The sequence below is a fragment of the Semicossyphus pulcher genome, unplaced genomic scaffold, assembly GCF_022749685.1.
Source record: "Semicossyphus pulcher isolate SPU_LCO1_2020_fin unplaced genomic scaffold, fSemPul1.0.p SCAF_4, whole genome shotgun sequence".
Classification (NCBI taxonomy): Eukaryota; Metazoa; Chordata; class Actinopteri; order Labriformes; family Labridae; genus Semicossyphus; species Semicossyphus pulcher.
In genome coordinates, this window is record NW_027211715.1 from 24,956,323 (window position 1) to 24,977,577 (window position 21,255).

General features: G+C 42.3%; 2 protein-coding genes across 2 annotated transcripts; one reads left to right on the plus strand and one right to left on the minus strand.

The window, feature by feature from the left end:
- Positions 1-4,113: 4,113 nt before the first annotated feature.
- Positions 4,114-20,464, minus strand: tdrd5 (tudor domain containing 5). The gene is given in 18 exon segments (XM_069680658.1): positions 4,114-4,226; positions 6,663-6,846; positions 6,939-7,124; positions 7,752-7,817; positions 9,672-9,803; positions 10,452-10,652; positions 11,311-11,377; positions 11,454-11,663; positions 11,806-12,020; positions 12,120-12,274; positions 12,725-12,887; positions 14,137-14,193; positions 14,326-14,409; positions 14,960-15,132; positions 15,262-15,571; positions 16,012-16,223; positions 16,359-16,595; positions 20,308-20,464. Coding segments are annotated over 17 exon segments (2,757 nt in total). The 5' UTR covers positions 16,588-16,595; positions 20,308-20,464.
- nphs2 (NPHS2 stomatin family member, podocin) lies at positions 18,887-21,160 on the plus strand. Its single transcript, XM_069680406.1, has 7 exons — positions 18,887-19,193; positions 19,374-19,477; positions 19,762-19,834; positions 19,940-20,022; positions 20,207-20,466; positions 20,683-20,761; positions 20,951-21,160. The coding sequence occupies exons 1-7, from the start codon at positions 18,887-18,889 to the stop codon at positions 21,158-21,160; spliced, it is 1,116 nt and encodes a 371-aa protein (XP_069536507.1).
- Positions 21,161-21,255: the final 95 nt, after the last annotated feature.

The window sequence follows — 21,255 nt, forward strand, 5'->3', positions numbered from 1 at the left end:
TGTGTAAGTCGGAGAACGAGAGGCCTGAGGGATGAGCGGGGAAATGAAGCTCCTCTTCCCTTTTCCGAAATCGTCCTCAAATTAATACAGCAGATAACAATTTTGACACAGGGATAAAAATAAAGGCGTCTCTCTCTCTCTCTTCTGGAAATTATCTCTCAGTGGAGGAGTATGAATTAATACACCCTCATTTACACACAGCAGATAAATCCTCACACGCACAAGCCCAGCGAATACTGCACACCCTACGGGAACGGGCACACATCCAGACATCCAGAATCACTCACCATGTAAAAACAGACACACGCTTGTGTCCTACAGAATTACAAGCGTTTAGCAAATGGAGCGAGGCTGCAGGGGAGAAGTGAGAGGGGTTAGGAGGGAAGGATGGTTTGGAGGAAATAAAATGACCAGATTATACATTATGGTCAATAAGCCAATCCAATAAACAGTCTTAAACTCCACCACAAACACAGACAGACAAGTTAAAAACATGCAAAACTGTGGACATTACACTAGAAATACCTTAACTTGTCTGACACCAAAAACTCTAAAACGAGGGGGAAGTTTCAAATCTGTAGGTCAAAGTATGTTGGAGTAATCCCCAGGCTTCTACGCTGCACTTTGTGACATCACAAAGTGTAGCCTCAGCAGGCTCCGGATTGCTGGCCAATCAGAAGAAAGAGGGCTTGTAGGGGCGGGGTTTCTCAAAGTGACAGAGCTGACTGAGTCGTTTCAGGCAGAGGCTGTATGAGGGCCTGCACAGAGCACCAGTGTGAGAAAGATTAGGAGTTTCTGTAATTGTAAATTATGCTAAGCTACTCCACAGGTATCACAGAGTGAAATATGAAGCTTGTAATTAGCATGATACCCCCCCTTTGAAGTACCAGAGAAGTGTCCTTTGTCTGACATGTTATAAAAATAATATATCCTGTATTTATAGAGCACTTGGCACAAAGGCAAATATGAGAAACAAATTATTCCAAAAAAAAAAAAAAATTAATTAAAAGAATTCTAAAAAATTTAAAATTCATGTAAAATCCGGAAAGACAATAAAAGTACGTTTTCAGAAGGGATGTAAAAGAGATCACTGACTCAGCTGACCTGACCTCCTCGAGCAGGCTGTTCCACAGCTTCAGCGCCCTCACAGCAAACGCTCTGTCCTCTTTAGCCTTCAGTCTGCCATTTGGAACACACAAAAGACCTCTGCCCGAGGATCTCAGCGTATACGTATCGGCTCCTACAGTACTAACAGGTATAAAAGATATAGCTGGGAGAAAGGCCAAGGAGAGACTTTAAAGTTATCAGTAACAAATCAATTCTAAACATACTGGCAGCCAGTGTAAAGACGCTCAAACAGGAGTGATGTCATCAAGTTTTTTGGTTCTGCCTAAAAGCCTGGCAGCTGAGTTCTGTACAGTTTCCAGTCGATCAATAGATTTTTTACTAAGGCAGGTAAAAATGCTTATTATTAGTCACTTGAACATAGTGTTATTACTACATTGTGTTTAATGATGCAGATGGTTGAGGTGGAGTTACTTTTAACCACATGGACCAAACAACTTAACTTTATATACTCAGCCAGGTTAATCGAGGGGTTTTTGATCTGAGGAGTTATGACATTATGAATTGGGAAGGAAAGAAGAAAATATTAAATTATGCTACACACATTTATTTGATTTGTTTCTAATATTTGTTGTTTTGAGACTTAGACTATTATTTATATGAAACCACTTGAAGAGTTAGCAATCAGGTTGTCTGGTAATCTGTATCAATGACATTTACACTACATTTTAAAGTAAATAGTATCTATAGCTCTCAAACAAATGTAGTAGAGTCAGTTGAGTCAATAAATATAAAAGGATAGGAGTAAAAATAGCAGAAACCGCTGCTCATTGAACATTTAACTGCTCACGTATTGAACAACTTACTACTATAGGTACTTTCCTATGCTGCCCTCTGGTGGTGATATTTAAGCTATTTGTCTTGCAGAGTCAACTTTTCTCATCAGAAGTGTGTGGAAATAGCGCATCATGGACCGTTACATCAGGACATGTGTGTGTTAAATAGTAGAGAAAAATAGTCCCATACATCCTCTCGGCTAATCAGCAAACCAAAGCCTGTGAAACCTGCGCAGTCCTCTTTCGAGGGTCTCGGCTGTAAATCACAGCCATCAGAGCTCCGTGCATCATTCAGCACACTGAGGCCCCGCTGCTGTTAGCTGCTAATTCAGCAGCAACCACATTACTCTCCTCCTTAATAAGGTTAACTGCGCGTCTGCTTTACCAATACTCATCCCCCCCTCCTCCACACAAACAGACTCACAATCAATGGAGCCTGTGTCATGCAATGTCTTGCAATGCGTGTGTGCGTTTGTAAAAGCTGCGTGTTGGGGTGTGTGATTGTGTGCATGCTTGTTAAAGACGGCTATTGTCTCTGCTTGAAAATGAGGATAGGTTGAGTGTGTGAAGCCCAATGTGTGTTACTTGTGTGTGTCTGTATGTGTGCAAATTAGAGATAAGCTCTGGGTAACAAACAAGACAGTTGTGTGTACAGATTTGTATGTATCCTGTGTGTGGATGTAGGTGATGTAGTGTTATTGTACTGTATGTCAGAGTTGTAAAGGCAGGGTGTACAGCATGAAGGTTAGTGCTCTTCATTGTGTTGCAGTGCCAGGGTGAGAGGAGGAGCTCTTCTAATCAGGAGCCTTTAAAAAGCTAATTGGCTCAGCCAGTAAAGATCAGGGAGCCCAGCAGGATGCAGGCTCATGATTCAGGACTGCACATTCTGCTTTACTCGCACATTTCAAGACATAGTTTTAAGTTCTGGGGTCTTCATAGGTCTCAGAAGGATGAAGAGAAAGTGGTAGGTTTTGAAATTGTCGGTATTGGATGGTGTTGATTGTTCAGCTAAATAACACATGAAACACATTTCAGCAGTTCTGCACAGTAAAGTGCTCTGACACATGAAGTGTCATTGAGTTTAAGAACACTCTGCCTTTTATGTTTTGTTATTCATGGTTCTCTCAGAGAGGTTAGCTTTGTGGCCACACAGCTAGAAGGTTTCTGGTTCAATGGACAAGTGCCAATGTCAGTTCAGATTTAGAGGGCCTTTCTGTGTGTAGGAACTGACTGAGTGAGCGAGCAAGTGACGGTACTTTCACAGCCCTAGAGAGAGTTGCGACATCGCAATGGTGGATCATAGAGCATATTGGACCTCCACTGACGCGACTCTCTCTCTATACCGCCCTGGATGCTTTGTTCGGGGAGTAGGCGGGGCTGCTCCTCCACTGTCCTCACCTTCAGCTGCAGGCACCTGCTTTTAAACACGTTCTCATCGGTCTCTTAAGGACAGTCCTTGCGACACATTGCCCAAAAAGATGCACATCAACCTGATGCAGTCAGCCACATAGTAGGTTTTGACCTAGTTAATATCGTCGCCGTCATGATTCCATGCACAGCTGCTAGAATAAAGCAAAAATGCTTTATCTCTTGTTTTTCAAAATGTGTCCCAATATCCACGTCAGACAGATCACACCTAAAACCTGCTACAAAGAACGGTCACATGAACCACAATAAAACGTATTAATATCAAATAAAATTTATTTTCCCAAATAAAATAAAATGCATCTTGACATACATTGTTCTGTAATGTTGCTTTTAACAGCATTTTGAAATGTTTAACCCTTTCCACAACAACATTAAAATTTATAAGAAAATCAAACCATTCAACTTATCAGTCATTTTGTTGTTTTCTGAGAAATCCTTACAAGAAAAACGTTTTTTTAAAACAAAAAGCATTCAAAGCTTGTTTTCATTTTCAAACCATTTACTGTAAATGTCTTTTGATACTCAACTGTGAGGAAAGTGCTGCAATTATACAAATATCAAACAAATAAACAGAGCCAACACACAATTTAACTTATCTACAAGAGATTAAAATGTCATGAAAATAACTTCTTATAAAATATTTAAGCACTTTTGATCCTCACATAACTCTAGCTGACAATCCTTTCTAAACCTGATCCTCACAGAGTGTCGAGATTTGATCAGTTGTTTAGCGATTAAGGATTAAATATTCCTTCCTTTGTGTTCGTCATGTGTTCTCCTTGACTCATTCAGGTGATTTGGTCCGGATTTCCTTCAAAGTGGATGACGGAGGCGTCGCCCTAAACAGAGGAAACATGATCCCAGAGTTCCGTTGGGGGAAAGAAGGAAGAGGAACACCTGGGCAACAGAATAAAACACATCATTAATAGAAATATAAGACAACTATTCCCAATGGAGGTCATCAGTTGATGTCTGAATGAAAGCTTGAAGCTGAAACAGTGAGTGAGAGGACTTTAACAGCTCAGAGATGATTCATAGTACCATACATCCTCGTTAAAGAAAGACAGATAAAGGCACCAAAACAATATAACCCCTTTGTATGCAAGTACACAGAGCTGACACATTCAGCTGCAGGTGCATCAAGAGACATACAAGAGAGTTGCAAGGGGCAATTTTGCTAAAATTTGACTCAACAAAACAAACAAAATCACTAAACAATGTTCAGTTTCAGAGGGACGCCAACAAACAAGCCTCAGATTATGCTACCAAATGACCAAATATAGAGCTGAGATCCAGGTATGCTTTTAACTAAGGCTGCAAGATATTGAAAAAAACAAACATTGCGATATCTTTTTGTTCTGCGATATTTATTGTGATATAAAAAATACAGGAAATTATACCAGATAAATGCAGTGTGTTTTCATGTTCATATGAACAATTAACCATCATACTTTGTCCGTTGTTTACGTCGCCATGTCGTTAATGAGCATCAGGACGAGATGACGCTGTTAACGGGAATACTCTAATTTAAAAGCTACCTCGCCGCTTGGAGCCTCGATCTTCCCGGCGACTTTATCTGTGACGACAGCAACTCCGTTATGCGAGGTGGCTCATAAGTGAGTGTATTCCCGTTAACAGCGGCACCTCGTTCTGGTGCTGGTTAGCGCTGTGGCAATCTCGGATCCCATCGGCTATAGTCTGATGACGGTATAGCCTCTGGGTAGAACGGTGAACATGCCGGGGCATGTAGCCAGCAGTTAGCGATAAACGACTTCCTTTTCGGCGAGCAGCATTGTTTACAGAAAAAGAACCTGTTTTTCTATGATTTGCTTGAATTGACGGGCTTACCTTTACCAAAATTTCAACATCGTGATGCAGATTTGTAAAAAGTCAAAATGAAGCTTTGTCAGGTCTGTCCTCGAGAGGAGAAGAAAATGACTTTTAAAATGCTCGTTTGTTGAACAGAGGTCGGCTCGATCATTCCTGATGCATTTGAGGAAGTCTGGAAATCTGAATTGCTTTCGTGACACAGCGTCAAGGGAATTTATTTCAAGTTGAATTTCAGATCTAGAACAGATTGCTCACTGAACTTGCTGCAGATGTCTGTTTATAGAGATTAATAAGAAGGTAAATTGACGTCAGATGACGCTGATGGGAGCCGGGATGTCATTACAGCGCATTATGTTCCGTATCTATATCTATCTATCTATCTATCTATCTATCTATCTATCTATCTTATATGTTCTGTATTTGCTTTCCACACGGACTGTTTATCCTGCATACGCCGCAGCCTGCTGATATGTGATTGGTCAATATTACTCGGATTACAAGGGTACTACAAACGAAAACCAGAACATTTGCCGTCCCGAATATCCACTTTTCTGCCTACAGATTCTACATGTCTGTGTAGAATCTGTAAATACAGAAGAGAGACACACAGACTCTGCAGCTCAGCGGCCAGTTCTCTATGTGCTCTGTTGAAGAGCTGCACTACAAAAACTAGCAGCTTGATGTGTTTCACCTAATTTGCTTCACTATCGCACGTCCTGTGACTATTGCACATGCGCACATGGAAATTGCGACTGTTAAATTATTAATTGTGCAGCCCTACTTTTACCGACAGTTTCGTCAGCAGATTGTCAGTCTGTGTCAGAATGTAATCACACACATTTTCAGATCTCTCACACAGACTTAGACATCTTCAATTTGTCATGCACCAATTCTGGTTCTTATCCTGTGTTTTTAATTGGTTTGTGCAGCTGTGTAATGCACTTTGTAATGCTACAGCTCACAACGCGATTTGTAGATAAATCTGCCCTGACCCACTTCGTTTTCCCCTTTTCCCATTAAAACTGCACGAGTGGAAGCATGGTGGAGCATCAGTGCGTAGATATCAAGACAAATGCGATGCAATGAAAGCAGCTTGTTGGGTCAAATAGCTCTGCTAACAGGTCTAATTGAGTCTGTGTCAGCGTCTCAGTGCAGGTACATCTACCATGGTAAGCAGCAGGATGGAAATCAATATGTCCTCTCTGCATCCATGCACACTGTCTGATTTCATTGGAGGCTTCTCTGTGTGTGTACATGTGCAGGTTAATGAAGGTCGTTGTATAATCCTATTAGAAATGAGTGTGTTTGCGAGAGAGGAGACAGGGCTTTGTGTGTACATTAGGACTTTTGTCCCACAATGTTGTCTTTCAACAGTTTGAAGAATTCGATAACTCCTCTTTCTAAGGACTGATGTTCAAACAGTTCCTCACTTTAAATATTCTAAACTAGGCCTAGTTGCTTTATGTCTTGCCTAAAGTGCACACTGTGTGTGTGGATATGTACCCTTGCTGAGGTTGGGGGTGTGGAGGCTCAGGGCCCTCAGGATCGGAGGTGGCCTTTCAAACAAGGTGCCAGCGACCTTCGGCCGGGGCTGCTCCTCTTTTGGTGCCGGACAGCACGAGCTGGAATGAACGCTGGATGGAGTCTGTGGAGGGGTCATGCTCAGTGTCTGAAAACAAATGATTCACTATTACTTCTTATTCAGTTTTTAAAGGCGTTTCAAAGAACAGCAATCCACAGAGATTTTGCTTTCATACAACGCAACAAAAGTCGTCTCACTTTTAGAGCAGCTGTACAGTGAGCTGGGCTCGTCTTAGTCTGGATCAGATCTGGAGGGGCCACAGGACTGGAGGTGGGAGTGGAAGTGTTGGGTGGAGTCCAGTAGTTGGTCATGGCCCAGCCCAGTTCCTTACAGCTGAGGGTTCGGTCATGGATCAGAGCATTGAATGGGTTGATATCTGTTGCCTGAAAAAGACAGCAATAAACATTGTTTTTGTGTAAAATATAAAATCTTTTTTATGCCAATGTCTAACCCCACTTATCCTTTATTGCAAAGTGAAAGGCTGCATTACTATGATGGCTGTAATGTACATAACTATTTGGTAGATTTATATTTATTGGTGGTGAAACTGCAAGATTTCTGCTGAGTTTTCTTTTTTACCAGTTGATGCACATCTTTCAGCTCATCAGCTTTGCTGCAATACACATGTGCACAATCAAACTACAGATGTTACCTTATCATCTCCACCAACGTCTTATTATTCATTAACAGAATTACACCACAAACTCTTATCATTCATGTAGCTTGGCTAACAGCGCCATCATTGAAAAAAGAGGGAACGAGTGGATTTTTTGGGGGACAGTTAATTATGATATTGGAACGGTGTATTGACTCACGGACTAGCCAATACCTGATTGACATTTTATACTGAAACAGAGGCATTTCTCATACTGGTATCAATATCAAAACAACTCTACAATAAACAAAGGTGATGGTGAAGATTCATACAGAAACTAAGGGCAATCAAAGTTTGCCGATCGCATGTAATGAAGAAACTGGACTGTGGACACGGTCAGTATTCGGCGACATACCTGAATGTGGGCGCTGGTGTCATGCCCTCCGATGAACTCCAGGCCAGGCATCTCCAACTCCTCAACCTAAGACACCAGAGAGACTTCCTGTTTCCTTCAGGTTTATGTTTCATTTACACACGTAACTTTACAGCAATCTTCAGTTGTATTTAATGCACATTTCATAAACCAACATAAAGTACACCCTGTCATTGCATTATTATTAGAGATAGACCGACATGGTTTTTTCAGGGCCGATACTGATACCGATTATTAGTAGTCAAGGAGGCTGATAACCGATATTTGGAGCCGATATTCATTTGCAGTAAAAGTGAAAATATTGGCGTCAAAATTTTGAATACAAACTCACTTAACTTTGTTTAAATGCCTTTAAGCATATGTTTATTAAACAAACAAACAAAAAGCGCAGGGAGTTCCCAGGGTCAGCAGCATCTCTTATAAAGTTAACTGAAAATTTAAATGAATAAATTAATAACTTCCTGAAGTTTTATTAAGTACATAAAACAAAGTTAAATAAAATTTGCAAAGAAATGAACTTTTTCTCCTCTCCGCCGTGTGTCACTGCTGATTGGCTGTTACCCGTTCCATGGCTCTGCGTGTAACCAATCAGTGCTGTGGGTGGGACAACGCTGGAGACAGAGTAGTGACTGCAGACAGAGAGGCGCGGCTGCATCAGAGCCAAAATAACCCAGTTTTAAATTGATCTCTTATCGGCCGTCGGATTGAAAAAAATTTAAAAAATTTAAAAAAGGACGATGCCGATATGCGTCAAAATGCGGAATGCCGGGCCGATTATCGGTCTATCCCTAATTATTATTATTATTATTATTATTGCGTTATATATGCACATTTGTTCTCTAACTGATTTCATATGGCATGAACATAAAAAGTCCTGTCACCTTAGCTTACATTATTTTACCTTACGTTTTTCTGTTCCTGCAGAAGCTGATGACCACATTAACTGTAACATATCATTTCAACAACTGCTGGGTTTCCTGAAATACCAAAATGAATGGCTCCATCCACAACTATCAGGAGATAATACTACTCTGAAAACAAATGCCCAAACTTCATATTTTCAATGCAGTTCCTGTTAAAATATAACATAAGAATTATTCAGATAAACAATAAAAGACATACCTGCACACACAGATTAATGTCTAAGTCAATAAAGATTCACATCAAAGTCATTATTTAAAACATGGCGGTGAAACTTGGATCCAATTTCTTCATGTTGATGGGATTAATTCCTCTCGTCAGAGGATTATTTCAGAGAGGGGGACATCATGATACACTCTGCTTCTTCACTTGGTCTGTGTAGCCTTTTGATAGCTTTCATATAAATAGTGACACACAAATCTACAGCTCGTAACAAAGACTATTTCTTAAGCAAAAGAAAAAAATGCTGTCAGTGAGAGTAGCACTGTACACAATTTATTTCCTGTATGTTCACTTTTACAACAAGCCACCCATTACCATAAGAGAGACACAATCTTGTGAGCCAATATCCATTAAACAGCCCACTGATTGGCTCTATTCTTATTTATTGGCCAACACCAAGCTTTGACCTTCAGATCAGTGTGACTATACATTAAATCGCATTGGACTGCAACCCCCTCTTAACAGTGTGTGTGTGTGTGTGTTAAGGGTGCGTGGTGCTGCAATGGGCCCGCAGACAGTACAGTATGGTCGGTAAGATAAGAGCTATGGGCAGTGGAGAATTAAAGCTTTACAGCAACAAATAAAGGACTTAGTGAGAAAGAGGAAGAGAGGGAGTGAGGAGGGAGAGAGACGAGAAACAATTGCGAAATAAAGCTGCAAATCCCCCACAAACCACCAAATAACGCAGAATGGACACTTGGTTTGTAGAAGATTTCTGCATTGAAAAGCAGCAGCTGTCTCTTTCCGTGAGTGGATTACCTTTGGTGAGGCTGACGGGGACGGTTCAAGCATGTTTGCTGGCTTTGGAGATAAAGTGATCTCTTCTACCTCTGGCAGGTCCACCAGTCCCTCCCCCAGGTAGAGACTCACTGGGTTGACCGGGGTACAAAGCTAACAAAAGAAAAGGAAAGGTTATTCAAAAACATGTTTAGATCAAATTTAAATACATAAACTATATTCTACTCTTACCATGTCAAAATTATTGTTTTATCTGTAGTCAAACAGATCCACAGTTGGGAGTTAAATCTTCATTACATGTGATGCCACTGATATCATTACTGCTCTTTGTCATCAGGTAGGTACTGAATATGTGATAAGTATAGTGGGTTAACTGCTAACTACTTCACTACTGTGGGGTGGCTGTGGCTCAGAAGTAGAGTCGTTCGGCCTACATTTGGAAGGTTGGCGGTTTGATCCCCAGCTCTTACAGTCAACATGCCGAAGTATCCTTGGGCAAGATACTGAACCCCCAACCGCTCCTGCAGGCATAGCCTGCGGTGTGTGAGTGTGTGTGAATGCTTAGTTGCCTTGCATGGCACTAAATTAGCGTATGAATGTGTGTGTGTGAAAGGGCGAATGTGACAAGTAGCGAGTGGTCCTAAGACTAGAAAGGCGCTATAGAAGTGTAGTCCATTTACCATTTACTGATGGTGTGAAGTGTGCTGGTATATCTTTAACCTATTGTCAAAGATACACACTACAGCCAATCAAAAACTATTATTTATCATGACCCAAAAAAAACGTTTGTGTGTGGCTTACAGCTGCACTGGCTGCAGAGCTGCAGGCTGTCCCGTGGCCCTGGCTCAGCAGCACAGTGTGGATGTAGATGTCGATAGCAGTGCGTGTGTCACACAGGTAGAGCTGCAGCACATCTCCGGTGTAACCATCCAAAGCGCCCACCAGGGTGCAATCAGAGCACAGCCTCTTGAAAGAAGCAGTCGCCTCAGGAGTCCAGCTGCCCTGCAAGAGGCAAACCCAAAAAACAAACTCTTATTCCTACTAACATGTGGTAAGAAAACTGTACCACCTGTAGCTTTGCACTTTGAATTTATTCAAATGCAAGAGTGGAAATGTGAGCAGCTGCAAGACGCAAGATAAAAGTCTAAAAAACTTTTGCTATTTATCTTTTTAAACAATTTTGTACATGACTATTGTTTTGTTTTCATTTACAATTTTCATATGAAACATTTGAACAGATCTGATCATGAAAGAGTTGGAAGGCAAAGGAAAAGAGTAACAATCAATCAATGACTGAGTTCTATAAACCAAAGGCAAGTATATACAAGGACAATCTGAAAACATGCAGGATGAATGTGTGAGGTGCAATAAAAGTAACTCTCTAAAAATGTCATGCATGATTCATGGCAGATACCGGCACAGCTGACTACTTCGGGATCAACAAGAAGTTAGTGCAGCTAGCAAGAGTGCAAACCCGACATGGTGAAAACAGATGGTAGGCTGTGATTTGTGTGTTTTGAATGTGTTTCAAATGAAAATAACTTGTATACAAAAGCTATAGAAAACCTTTTTCCCTCTGGGATACCCCCCAAAAACCGACTGCGTCTTATATTCCGGTGCGACTTATAGTCCAGATTTTACGGTATGCAATGAGACTCACAGTGGCAGGTTTGATTCCAGCGAGTGATGACGGAACAGCATGTGCTGGAAGAAACAAATAACAGGACCTGAGAAACAAAAGAGAGGAACTATAGAGAGCTTTCAAAAACACAGGCCGTAATCAGCTACTTGTGTTGCCCCTACTTGAGGAACTTGAGGCTGGCAGTCTGTTCCACATTCACGATGCCATAGTCCACATAGTACACCTCGACCTCAGTGGGGCTGATGATCTGATGGATCACCACTCGGTAGAACCACATTCCTGTGGGTGTCACGCAGCAAACCTGACCCCGTCGGACAAATCGCTCGGGGAGGCGGTAGACCTCTGACACCTTGGGACATGTGTAATATCGTCTGGAGGAGACAAGGGGAGAGGGAACATAGAAGTTACAAGATGTCATCGACATGTAAGTAATTACAAAACACAATTTTACATCATGAACGGAATTTTATCTAAACCATCTTTTGACTAAGCTGCCACTAACATGCCCACCACCTCATCTCAATCATCATGTTCTCCAAAGCTCGGGCCCTCTCAGGCTCACTGAAGCTGATGTGGAAATTTCCAGGCGACTCCACATGTTCCACCTGGACTGGTATAAGCTCTCGAGCTGCATGGCGAAGAGGTGGTTTGAGACGCTGACTCTGCACAGCGTCCAGAGGCACTGCAGGGCTGCAACACGCCTGATTGGCAAGGTACATCTCAGATACCTACAGGCGGACACACAAAGGCCATGATAACCACGATTCTCCAACTTAAATATTCGTCCTGCAATGTAAAATAGCATGATTAAAAATATGTGTCTCCACCGCTTCATAGGTCTTGGAATTGTTATTGATCTCTAGTTCCTCATTCTCGTCTGCTCCTTCCAGTTTGCCTTCCCATGGAGACGCCCCGCTGCTGAAGTCGAAGCTCCTTGATGGCAGCTTCACACCGTCACCAGAACTGTCAGTCTCTTTTGACTCTACAACGTAAAACAAACATTTCCTGCTTAGATGAAAGCCAATATTCCACAGGAAAGTTTTATCACAGGATCTCACAAAACCTACTGATAGGTAAAGTACTGATTGCAGAAACAAACACAGACTGGTGTCCTATTGAGACACTGGAGGCAGTGTTGGGGGTGGGTTGGAGTCCAAGCTAAAGACGATCCCCATAAAAAGATTTACCTTAACCGCAACATAAACCAGGGAAAGCACTGAATGTGAAGCAAATTAAATGTCCATGTCTACAAGTTTCCAACCTTATTACAAATTATTGGTTAGAAAAATGAAATGTCAAAATCTCATCATGAAAATGATGAGCAAATCATTTTTTATAAAGATTTAATATAGCACACATTTGGCAGACAGACCTATATGCAATACCTGGGATTGTGACACTGACTATTTGAACACATCGTGCAGAAACACACCTGACTGTGCCACGCCACTGTCCTGTACGTCCATGACTATCCAGTGTTGTCCATCGTCACTCCCAGCAGGTTTCAGGTGGAAGGTGTCACTCATAGCACTGACTAGCTGTGTGACACTGATGAAGCCGCTCTGTAGCAGTGGCAAGTCCTCACCAAAAACCCTCTGAGGAGCAAAACATGTGACATCACAATAACATCACCACAAACCGTGCGGCTCTGCTCCACTTGCTTTCTTAGGAGTATAAACTTGAACAAGTTACTTTCCAGATTTAAAGTGTCCTCATGAGTTCTTCAAGGCCCTGGATACTCGGCTTCAAACAGCAAAAATGCATGTATTATATTAGAGCTGAGTGTGTCATAAAGCATCCACAAAAATCTGAGTGAAAATAAATGTTCAGAACCACGAGAAAACCTTGATGTAAAAACTTATTTGGATATTCAGACCATTTCTCAGGACTGTGTAGGCGTGGCAGATCCCGTGTTGACTGACACCTGCCGGGGTCTGCCTGTCCGTGTTCTCATGGCAACCGTCAACACAACAATGGCGCATGGGGAAGGTTTTATATTGAGCGCACAGCTGATAGAGGCACGTAGATTGTTTACATTGCGTACTAGAACTGCAAGTGTATGCCGATGTCAGCGATGTGGAGCGGACCTTCTTTTACCGTTAGAAGTAAACTGGTCGCGCTGTTGTTTATTTGGTTGCCAAGACTTCGCGAGTGATCGATGCCCTGTGACTCCGGTCACTGTTTCACTGCTCTTCCTCAATGAGGAGAGGACGGACGATCGTTGATTTGGAGCGGAAATCTCCAAAGAGTCGTTTAATTACAACTTCACAGAAATCTGAAGCAGCGGCGGCAACAATTCACTAAACGTATGTAGCGAAAACACTGCTGCTTCTCCAAGTCCGCCGCAGTTGGAAAATAAAAGAATGACACAGTCATCTCAAATGGTGGAATTATACCCGGGGACAGCACACACAGGCATGATGGGGGGAAAAGGCAATCGTTAATTGCAACAGGTATGTGCAGAGACGTTCAGGGTATGTGGACAGGAGTTAGCTCAGACTCAAGAGAGGAAGGTTGATCGTCTGCCAAGAAGTGTTACTGCACCTGTGAGGGCGGGACGACTGCGGTTGATTGGTTCAAGGAAATTTATGACGTGATAAATGTCATACATAACCACACCTCAGTGTCAGGGAAGTTAACAAAGAAGGAATGGCAATAACTCGAGTTTGGATTAAAACTAATTTCTTAAACTTTTAAGATGCTCACTAGTGTGTACATGAGACCCTAAATGACATAGTTAGAAGGGTTTTGTGGACTTGGGTTTACTGGGGCTTTAAGCTCGAACCCCAACACCAATTTATCTGTAACTCCTATAACACCATGCAAGTAAATCTTGTTTTGTACCTTGTATTCTGCAGGCAGGTCGTGCAACGATATTCCACCCCTGGTCAGACTTACAACCTGCAGAGAGTCATGAACATATGAAGGGTTTCATTTTCCTTTTAGAACTGCCTACTAAGCAAAGCACATTAGAGGCTTTTAGTCACAACTGGCACAAAGACATCTGCTTATAAACTAGCAGGAAGGTCTGACCTTTCGCAGCTTGTTCTTCAGCTCCGGGCTAATGGTGCCAGCGACTCCATTCTCTGTGATTTGCTGGCGAAGATCCTCCTCCAGCTGATGCAGAATTAAAAAACAAAAATAACTTGTACTGTTATACAAAACTCAACTACAGACATGTCTTTCCTGCAGTTCTTGGTGATACATTACAGTTATATAGCAGTATTTGGTGTATTTATGCTGACATGTGTTAGAATTGATTCTGTCCAATCACATTCTGTATGATTTATATGCTGCGTGTGACCAAAACTAGAGTCTGTAAGTTGTAGCGACAACACACACAATCTCCCTGAACCAATTTGATTTTTGTGATCTTATAAGGTTTTGTCTGTATGTTTAGTTTAAGTAAGTAAAGTTTATTTGTAAAGCACTTTTCACAGACATAGGTCACAAAGTGCTTTACATTGGCAACACAATACAGCGATATAAAACATGTCCGATACGATGGCCATAAAAGCCACACAAATAAAAGCAGTTCATGCAGTAATACCTAGAAATATTGGCAATCGGGTAAATGCTTCTTCAAATAACTGTCTGATCTCTTCGTCCCTCATGTCATGTTCTAAGTTCTAAGTAAGGTACTTAAGTTTTAAGTAAGTAAACAAACCTTAAGGACTTTTTTCTTAAAGAGCTCTGGATTGATTTTCTGGTTCTTTTCCACCATCTCTGGTTTGTTACTGACAGATGTTGACTCTTCGCTGACAGGGCCCAGTGCAGTATCAGTAAAGGGCTGGTTCAGAGGCCTCTGCTTCACTGGAGCTGAAACACAGGAGGAGCAGACTAAACAGCTATCCAATCAAAAACAAAGCAAGAGACGCTAAATGGATTCTGAGATGCATTCAAGTGAGCTGTTCAAAAAGATAAATGTGTCATTATTTCCAGAAACTGATGGACTCTATAATAACACACCTGGGGGTATTGCTGGTGCCTGAGCTCTGGTGTCTGGTGGCTCTTTGGAGGCTGAGTTGTCAGCTCTAAGAGATTCTGGCTTTATTGCTCCAGTCCTCCTTGGTGACCTGAGGGGTCTGAGCAGCACCTTTGGGAGCATTTGTTCTCGAAGGGACAGAATTGAGCCCAGCCTGCTCTGCTGGATAACAACCAGGTCTGCCCCCGCCTCCAGCATCTCTCCAGTGGAGAAGAAGCCGTAGCTCTGGACACGCAGCAGGTGGCCAAAGCAGCGCAGGAAGGAGGACTCGAGCTCTGACACCCTGACTGGACCCTGGGAGAGAGTGGCTGATCGATACTTCAAACAGGACAACAAATTACAGATACAGTGCTACGAAAAACTAGTTTATATAAATACACGAACAGGGGGCTCTGGTTTAGCTCAGTTGCTACAGTCCTTGACACACTGATTGCACGTTCGACTCCCGGTGTGCCGATCATTTGGTGCATGTCATCCCCCACTCTACTCCCCACATTCCCTGTCTCTCTTAAGTTGTCCTATAAATAAAGGCAAAAGCAAATAAAAAATAACACCAACAGAACATTTAGTCAGGCTTCTACTTCTCTGATTTAGTAGGGTGTTTAAGTGCACAGCAAAACTCAAATAAACAGTTTCCCACAGTGATATAAAAAGATGTTAAAGAAGAGTCCGTCCACATTGCTCTTGTGTTTGTCATAACATCACTGACTTCACAGGGTACCTTTAGGCCATACCTGAGAGAGTAGTATGCGGAGCTGTGCCCTCAGCTGGGCAGGGAGAGCTGGAGGAGCACGACCTCTCCTTGGGAGGACCACAGGCTTATGGGGGGGAAAGAAGCGGTGCGAGAAGTCGCGGGCACCTCCTCTGCAGGCCTTTTTGTCGGCCTTGGATGTGCGCTGCTTAGCTACAAGCTCTTCAATGTTTCGAGTTGACTCATCACTAACAGCTAAAAGGGCAAATAAAAAAAGAAATGGAGTGATTTCATCAAACAGGACAGTACTTCAGTTGTCTGCTGTGTTTTTCCTCAACGCTGAACTTTAGAAGTATTAAAATACATGCTCAAATGGAAAAATGACTCTACCTTTTAAGAAATGACTGCCATCTGGCCGAAAGCTAACTGACACCACGTCAGGCATGTCCTTCACCATATCCATAATGTTTCTGAAGCCCAGGAGCTTCATGGGCATGGGATATCCCAACATGGTGACATAATCTCGCCTGAGCTGCTCAGGGTCCAAGCCAACCTTGGATGAAACCAACAAGGAACGAACATCCTTCTTCAGCTGTGCCCAAAGGTCCTCGTGGTTCATCTTGCCCGCTGAAATCTGGAGAAAACAGTTACAGGAACAAATAGAATATAAATATTGTACTTCCTGCACCCAACCAGAAAAATAGGGAGGCATAATATTATCAGCACGTTATCGGTATCTGCAGATAATAGCTTGAAAATAACATATTGGCATCTGCAGATATGTCATTTTTCTGCCAATATTTTCTGCCGACAAAAAACACACAAAGTAATGATACAACATTAACTCGGTGCGAGTGTGCGCGCACACTTCCTGCACCACGCCTCTTCCGCGAGGGCGTGAAGGAGGCGTGCAAGATTTCTGTGGTATGGCAGATTTTCAAAGTTTAACAGCAAGGTTAATTTCATTTAATCGTGATGTTCTCTGCAATTGGGTGGGGGGAAAAAGTGCCTAATATATCAGTATCGAAATCGGCAAAAAGGGTTGGAAAATATCGGCATATCGACAAAAAGACCAATATCGTTCATCCCTAAAGAAAAATTAAATAAGGCTGCACATGAGTATTCATTGCTGCGGCCAAAGTATGTAAAAATGTCAAGAGATGATGGCCGTTGAAGTTATGACTTCAAACTCAAACGATCACATTTCCGCCATCTTTAACGGATAACGTTTCTTTACACTTGTTAAGCAGCGTGCTCTTGACATTTCATATCATTACATTTACAGGTCCAATGAACCATCTTTAAGTGAGGTAGAACCCAGAAAGGGCACGCATTTTGCACATGGCTTCAGAGTTTTAAATTAGCAAAGGATAACGCTCAGGCTAGCTTCCTCGTGACACAACAGAAGACCTGTGCATGTTGAGCATGGACGTCAGTCACGTTAATTTAGCTAGAGGAGATGCCGCAGCTGCAATTTTAATTAAGTTATAAGTACACACGGAGTTGCGTCAAACTTATTATGAAACCAAACCTTACCCAAAGCCTTCAATATCGTAGCACAGTCTCCTGCACAGGTAGCTGGACCAGCCGTTTTTCTTTAACCTCCACACCTGTTGCTAGCAGTCCACCGTTCACGTTGCTGTGTGACGTTAGCAACACAAGTTGCAAAAGAAACGGCCTCGTGCGCTTTGCTGTCAACACGCACTTTGTATTAATCAAAATCTCTCCTCAAATATGGCCAAAACACTGGTCTGTTTCTTTGAGCTGCCAGGCTATAAAAATAAATTTCCTCGTAAACCTCGTTGAAGCTTGCAGAAACAGCGGCAATACCTCGAACATAGATCGTTTATTGCACCGTTTAAGTGACGATGACTAACAACTAAAAAACGAGCACTAAACTCTTCCAAGTTTAGCGTGTTGGCTCCCTCCAGTACGGTGAAATTACAAGTTAGAGTAAGACGATACTGATAAATATTTAATTGCATCATTTTAAAGCTTTGATATACAGGGTTTACAGAGGAATAAAAAAAAATTATAGATGATAATTGCCTAAACTAAGATTTACACAGACCAGATTAATCAGTCTTTACAACATTAAGACATGTAGCTATATATTACGGGCCCTGAATGTTGTTAACCCATCTGGACCCCAGTTGAAACAGGTCTTATTGGCCCCACACAATTAGACCCAGGACTTCCATAGCAGAAGAACACATGGGCCAGATAATTAATTGTCAGTTTAATTAAGAAGCCACTAGGGAGGATAGTGTGTGTCTTCTGTAAAAGCAGAGAATAACTTCATCAGCTCTTTGGAAAAGAGAGGCCTGAGTCTGCACATTCCTGATGAAGACGTGCTATGACTTCCTTATTTCCACTAAGACATACACTTAAATAGGAGGGGCTATACTTTATTTAATGGCACGAAATTAAATTTTCTCAAGCGTTGTCAGCTAACGAAAACACTGGTTTGAGTAAAATAAAAAAAATAAAAACATATATACTGCCGTTTTAAAAGCATATTATTTGCTTGTAGATCAAGTGGTGACCTGTAGATAAGTAAATTATAACTGAATCTTCATGTTTTTAAAAAATATATATATTTTACATTAAATCATACCTTAATCTTTTCATTTATTTTAGGTTGGTGCTTTAACACTAAATTTTGAATAACACGAAAGTTTACTGACCTGTCATTATTAAAAACAGACAGGGCGGTATGTCGCCCTCCCACTGCTGTCCCACTCCCACAGACCAAGAGTCAGCCTCATTTAGCATACTTTCTGCCTGATTAGACTGCAGCTCCACTGTCTCCAGTTACATCCACTCACCAAAAAAGTCAACTCTTCACAAATCCATCAAGCTGAAACCTCCAAACAGCCATCACTCCTATGCTCTTTACTGCAGAGCCTCGTGCCAGCATGGAGAACACAACCAATGTCCGTCCCAGTCTCCCACCGAGACCCAGATTGACGCCCAGGAAGGAGAGAGAAAGAGGACCCCTGATGCACCCCAAAAGTCAAAGGCCGTCGAAGGAAAGAAGGGTCCCCAAGGCCTCATCAGTGAAGAAAGAGAGCCTACAGAAGCAGAAGCCGGAGGCTAATAATCTGAAAGATGAGCAGGGGACAGAAGTGAAGGTGAAAACCACTGTGGTGGACATAGACTGCGTGAGAGAGGAGGAGGTCAAGGAGGAGAACCTGGGGCTCCTGGAAGCGGCGGAACAGGACGGTGAGTAAAAGCCTGAAGAAAAGCTTGGTACATTATACACACTGCAGGGGAAACATGAACAGCGGTATTATTTCTCTTATATTTGTTAAAGTTGTGAAATTCTTAAAGTCTTTGTTCAGGTTTTGATAAATCAAAACTCAAAAAAAAAACTTTAATTCTGTGTAATGTGGGTCTTTCTAGGTCTGAAGCGCAAGAACCTGGGAGTGTTTGAGTGGCTGCTGATGGTTTTCATCTTGACTCTGGTTCTCATCTTCCTTCCTCTTTCCATCTGGTTCTGTGTCAAGGTAGGAATTTGACCACACACCAAACAGAGACAAAACATGACACCACAATCTACGTAATGAGACAGAGTGATTTCTACTACAGAAATGATCTTGTGTTTTGATTGGAGATGTCTCTTAAACCATCAAAATGCAGTTTATCTGGAGACATTAGTGTATATTTGGGATTTATGGCATGGAAGTGTGGTTGTACAAAAAGTGGCTTCGTTGTATATGAATTGGACTCTCCAACCATCACCATGGTCCAATTACATTGCCTGAATTGTGTCTGTCATATTGATTGACAGGTAGTGAGGGAGCATGAGAGGGCTGTGATCTTCAGACTGGGTCACCTACTACGGGGGAGACCCAGAGGACCAGGTTGTTAAACCATTACTGTGATCTTTAATACTCATCTGTCAGCGGTGATATGATAACTGTGGTATTTATGTCTTTGGTTCTAATCCTTCTCCCTGTTCTCTCCAGGTCTAATTTTCTACCTCCCATTAATCGATGTGTGTCACAAGGTCGACATCCGTCTGAAAATGCTGAAGGTTCCTCTTCATACGGTACAGAACAATAAACACATTTCACTCCAAATGTAAAAATGCTTCTTATTGAAATAGCTGCTTTCCCTGAACTTACAGTAAACGTTTTATAGTCCATAAAGAGATCAAATTTAACAGCCACTTTTACTTAAATACCTTTAAAGAAATGTTTATTAAAGTAGGACTGTTATTTGTCTGTCCCCAGGTGGTGACGAAGGACTTGCTGAGGCCAGAGCTGAGTGCAGTGTGCTATTACCAGATCGAGAACGTGGCTTTGTGCAGCGCAGCTCTGTCCAGTCTGACCACAGTGCTGACGACTCTAGTCCAGGCGGTGGTCAGAGACATCCTCGCCCACCACACTCTCAGCCACGCCATGCTGCACCGGAGGAGGATCGGACAGCAGATACAAGCAGGAGTTGACTCTGTAGCTTGCCGTTGGGGCGTCAGGGTGGAGAGAGCAGACATGTAAGACCGGAGATAAAATAGTCCTTTAAGATTCTGCAACTTAGTTAGGAAAATTAGTGTCTAAAGAGAGCCAGAAGAAGCTGATTAGTGCAATACAAAAGTGTAGCGCTGCCCTTGAAAAAAATGTGCCAATGATTTTTCCTCAGGAGGACAGGAGGGATTTTTAGTGTGCTGTTATCTTCCTTCTGATCAGGCTTGTGTTTGATTTTCTGTCAGAGACGAGCTCAGTTTTCCAGCGGAGTTACAGCAGAGTCTGGCTGCTGAGGCCGAGGCCAAGAGACAGCAACAAGCCAGAGTGAGTGCCTACACTTGCTCTACATAATCTAATGTTTATTGTTGTATATTTCAATGCTTGTTTTTGCAATTTAAATGTTTATGCCTGATGAATTTTCCCTGTCAGTTGTCTCAGTGACTATAATATTTTCAGCATTATTTGTAAAAAATGTGGAAGGTGGGTAGAAAAAGCTGCCCTTCTCACCTCCAGGTAAAAGCAGCAGAAGGGGAGAGAGATGCCTGGGAGGGGTTCAGGGCCTCCCTCCGTCTCCTCCACCCTGCCCTTGTCCTTCCACTCGCCCCGGATCTCCTCAGCGTGACCCCTGACCTCTCATGCCTACCACCCCCTCCTCCCCCTGCTGTAGAAGGAGAGGAAGGGACGATGGAGCAGGACACGGAGACAGACTCGCCAATGATGTGAAGAACTCTTATGAGATGAAATATTATTTATTGTTGAATGTGTATTGTCGAACATGTTTCAGGAGATTATGATAATGCTGAAGACCTATAAGCCAA

Bases quoted from the DNA above. Each gene is read 5' to 3' on its own strand.
- nphs2 (XM_069680406.1), top strand. From the start codon at position 18,887: ATGGAGAACACAACCAATGTCCGTCCCAGTCTCCCACCGAGACCCAGA. The intron at 19,194-19,373 runs GTGAGTAAAAGC...GGGTCTTTCTAG, and splicing joins GGAAGCGGCGGAACAGGACG to GTCTGAAGCGCAAGAACCTG. The intron at 20,467-20,682 runs GTAAGACCGGAG...ATTTTCTGTCAG, and splicing joins AGGGTGGAGAGAGCAGACAT to AGACGAGCTCAGTTTTCCAG.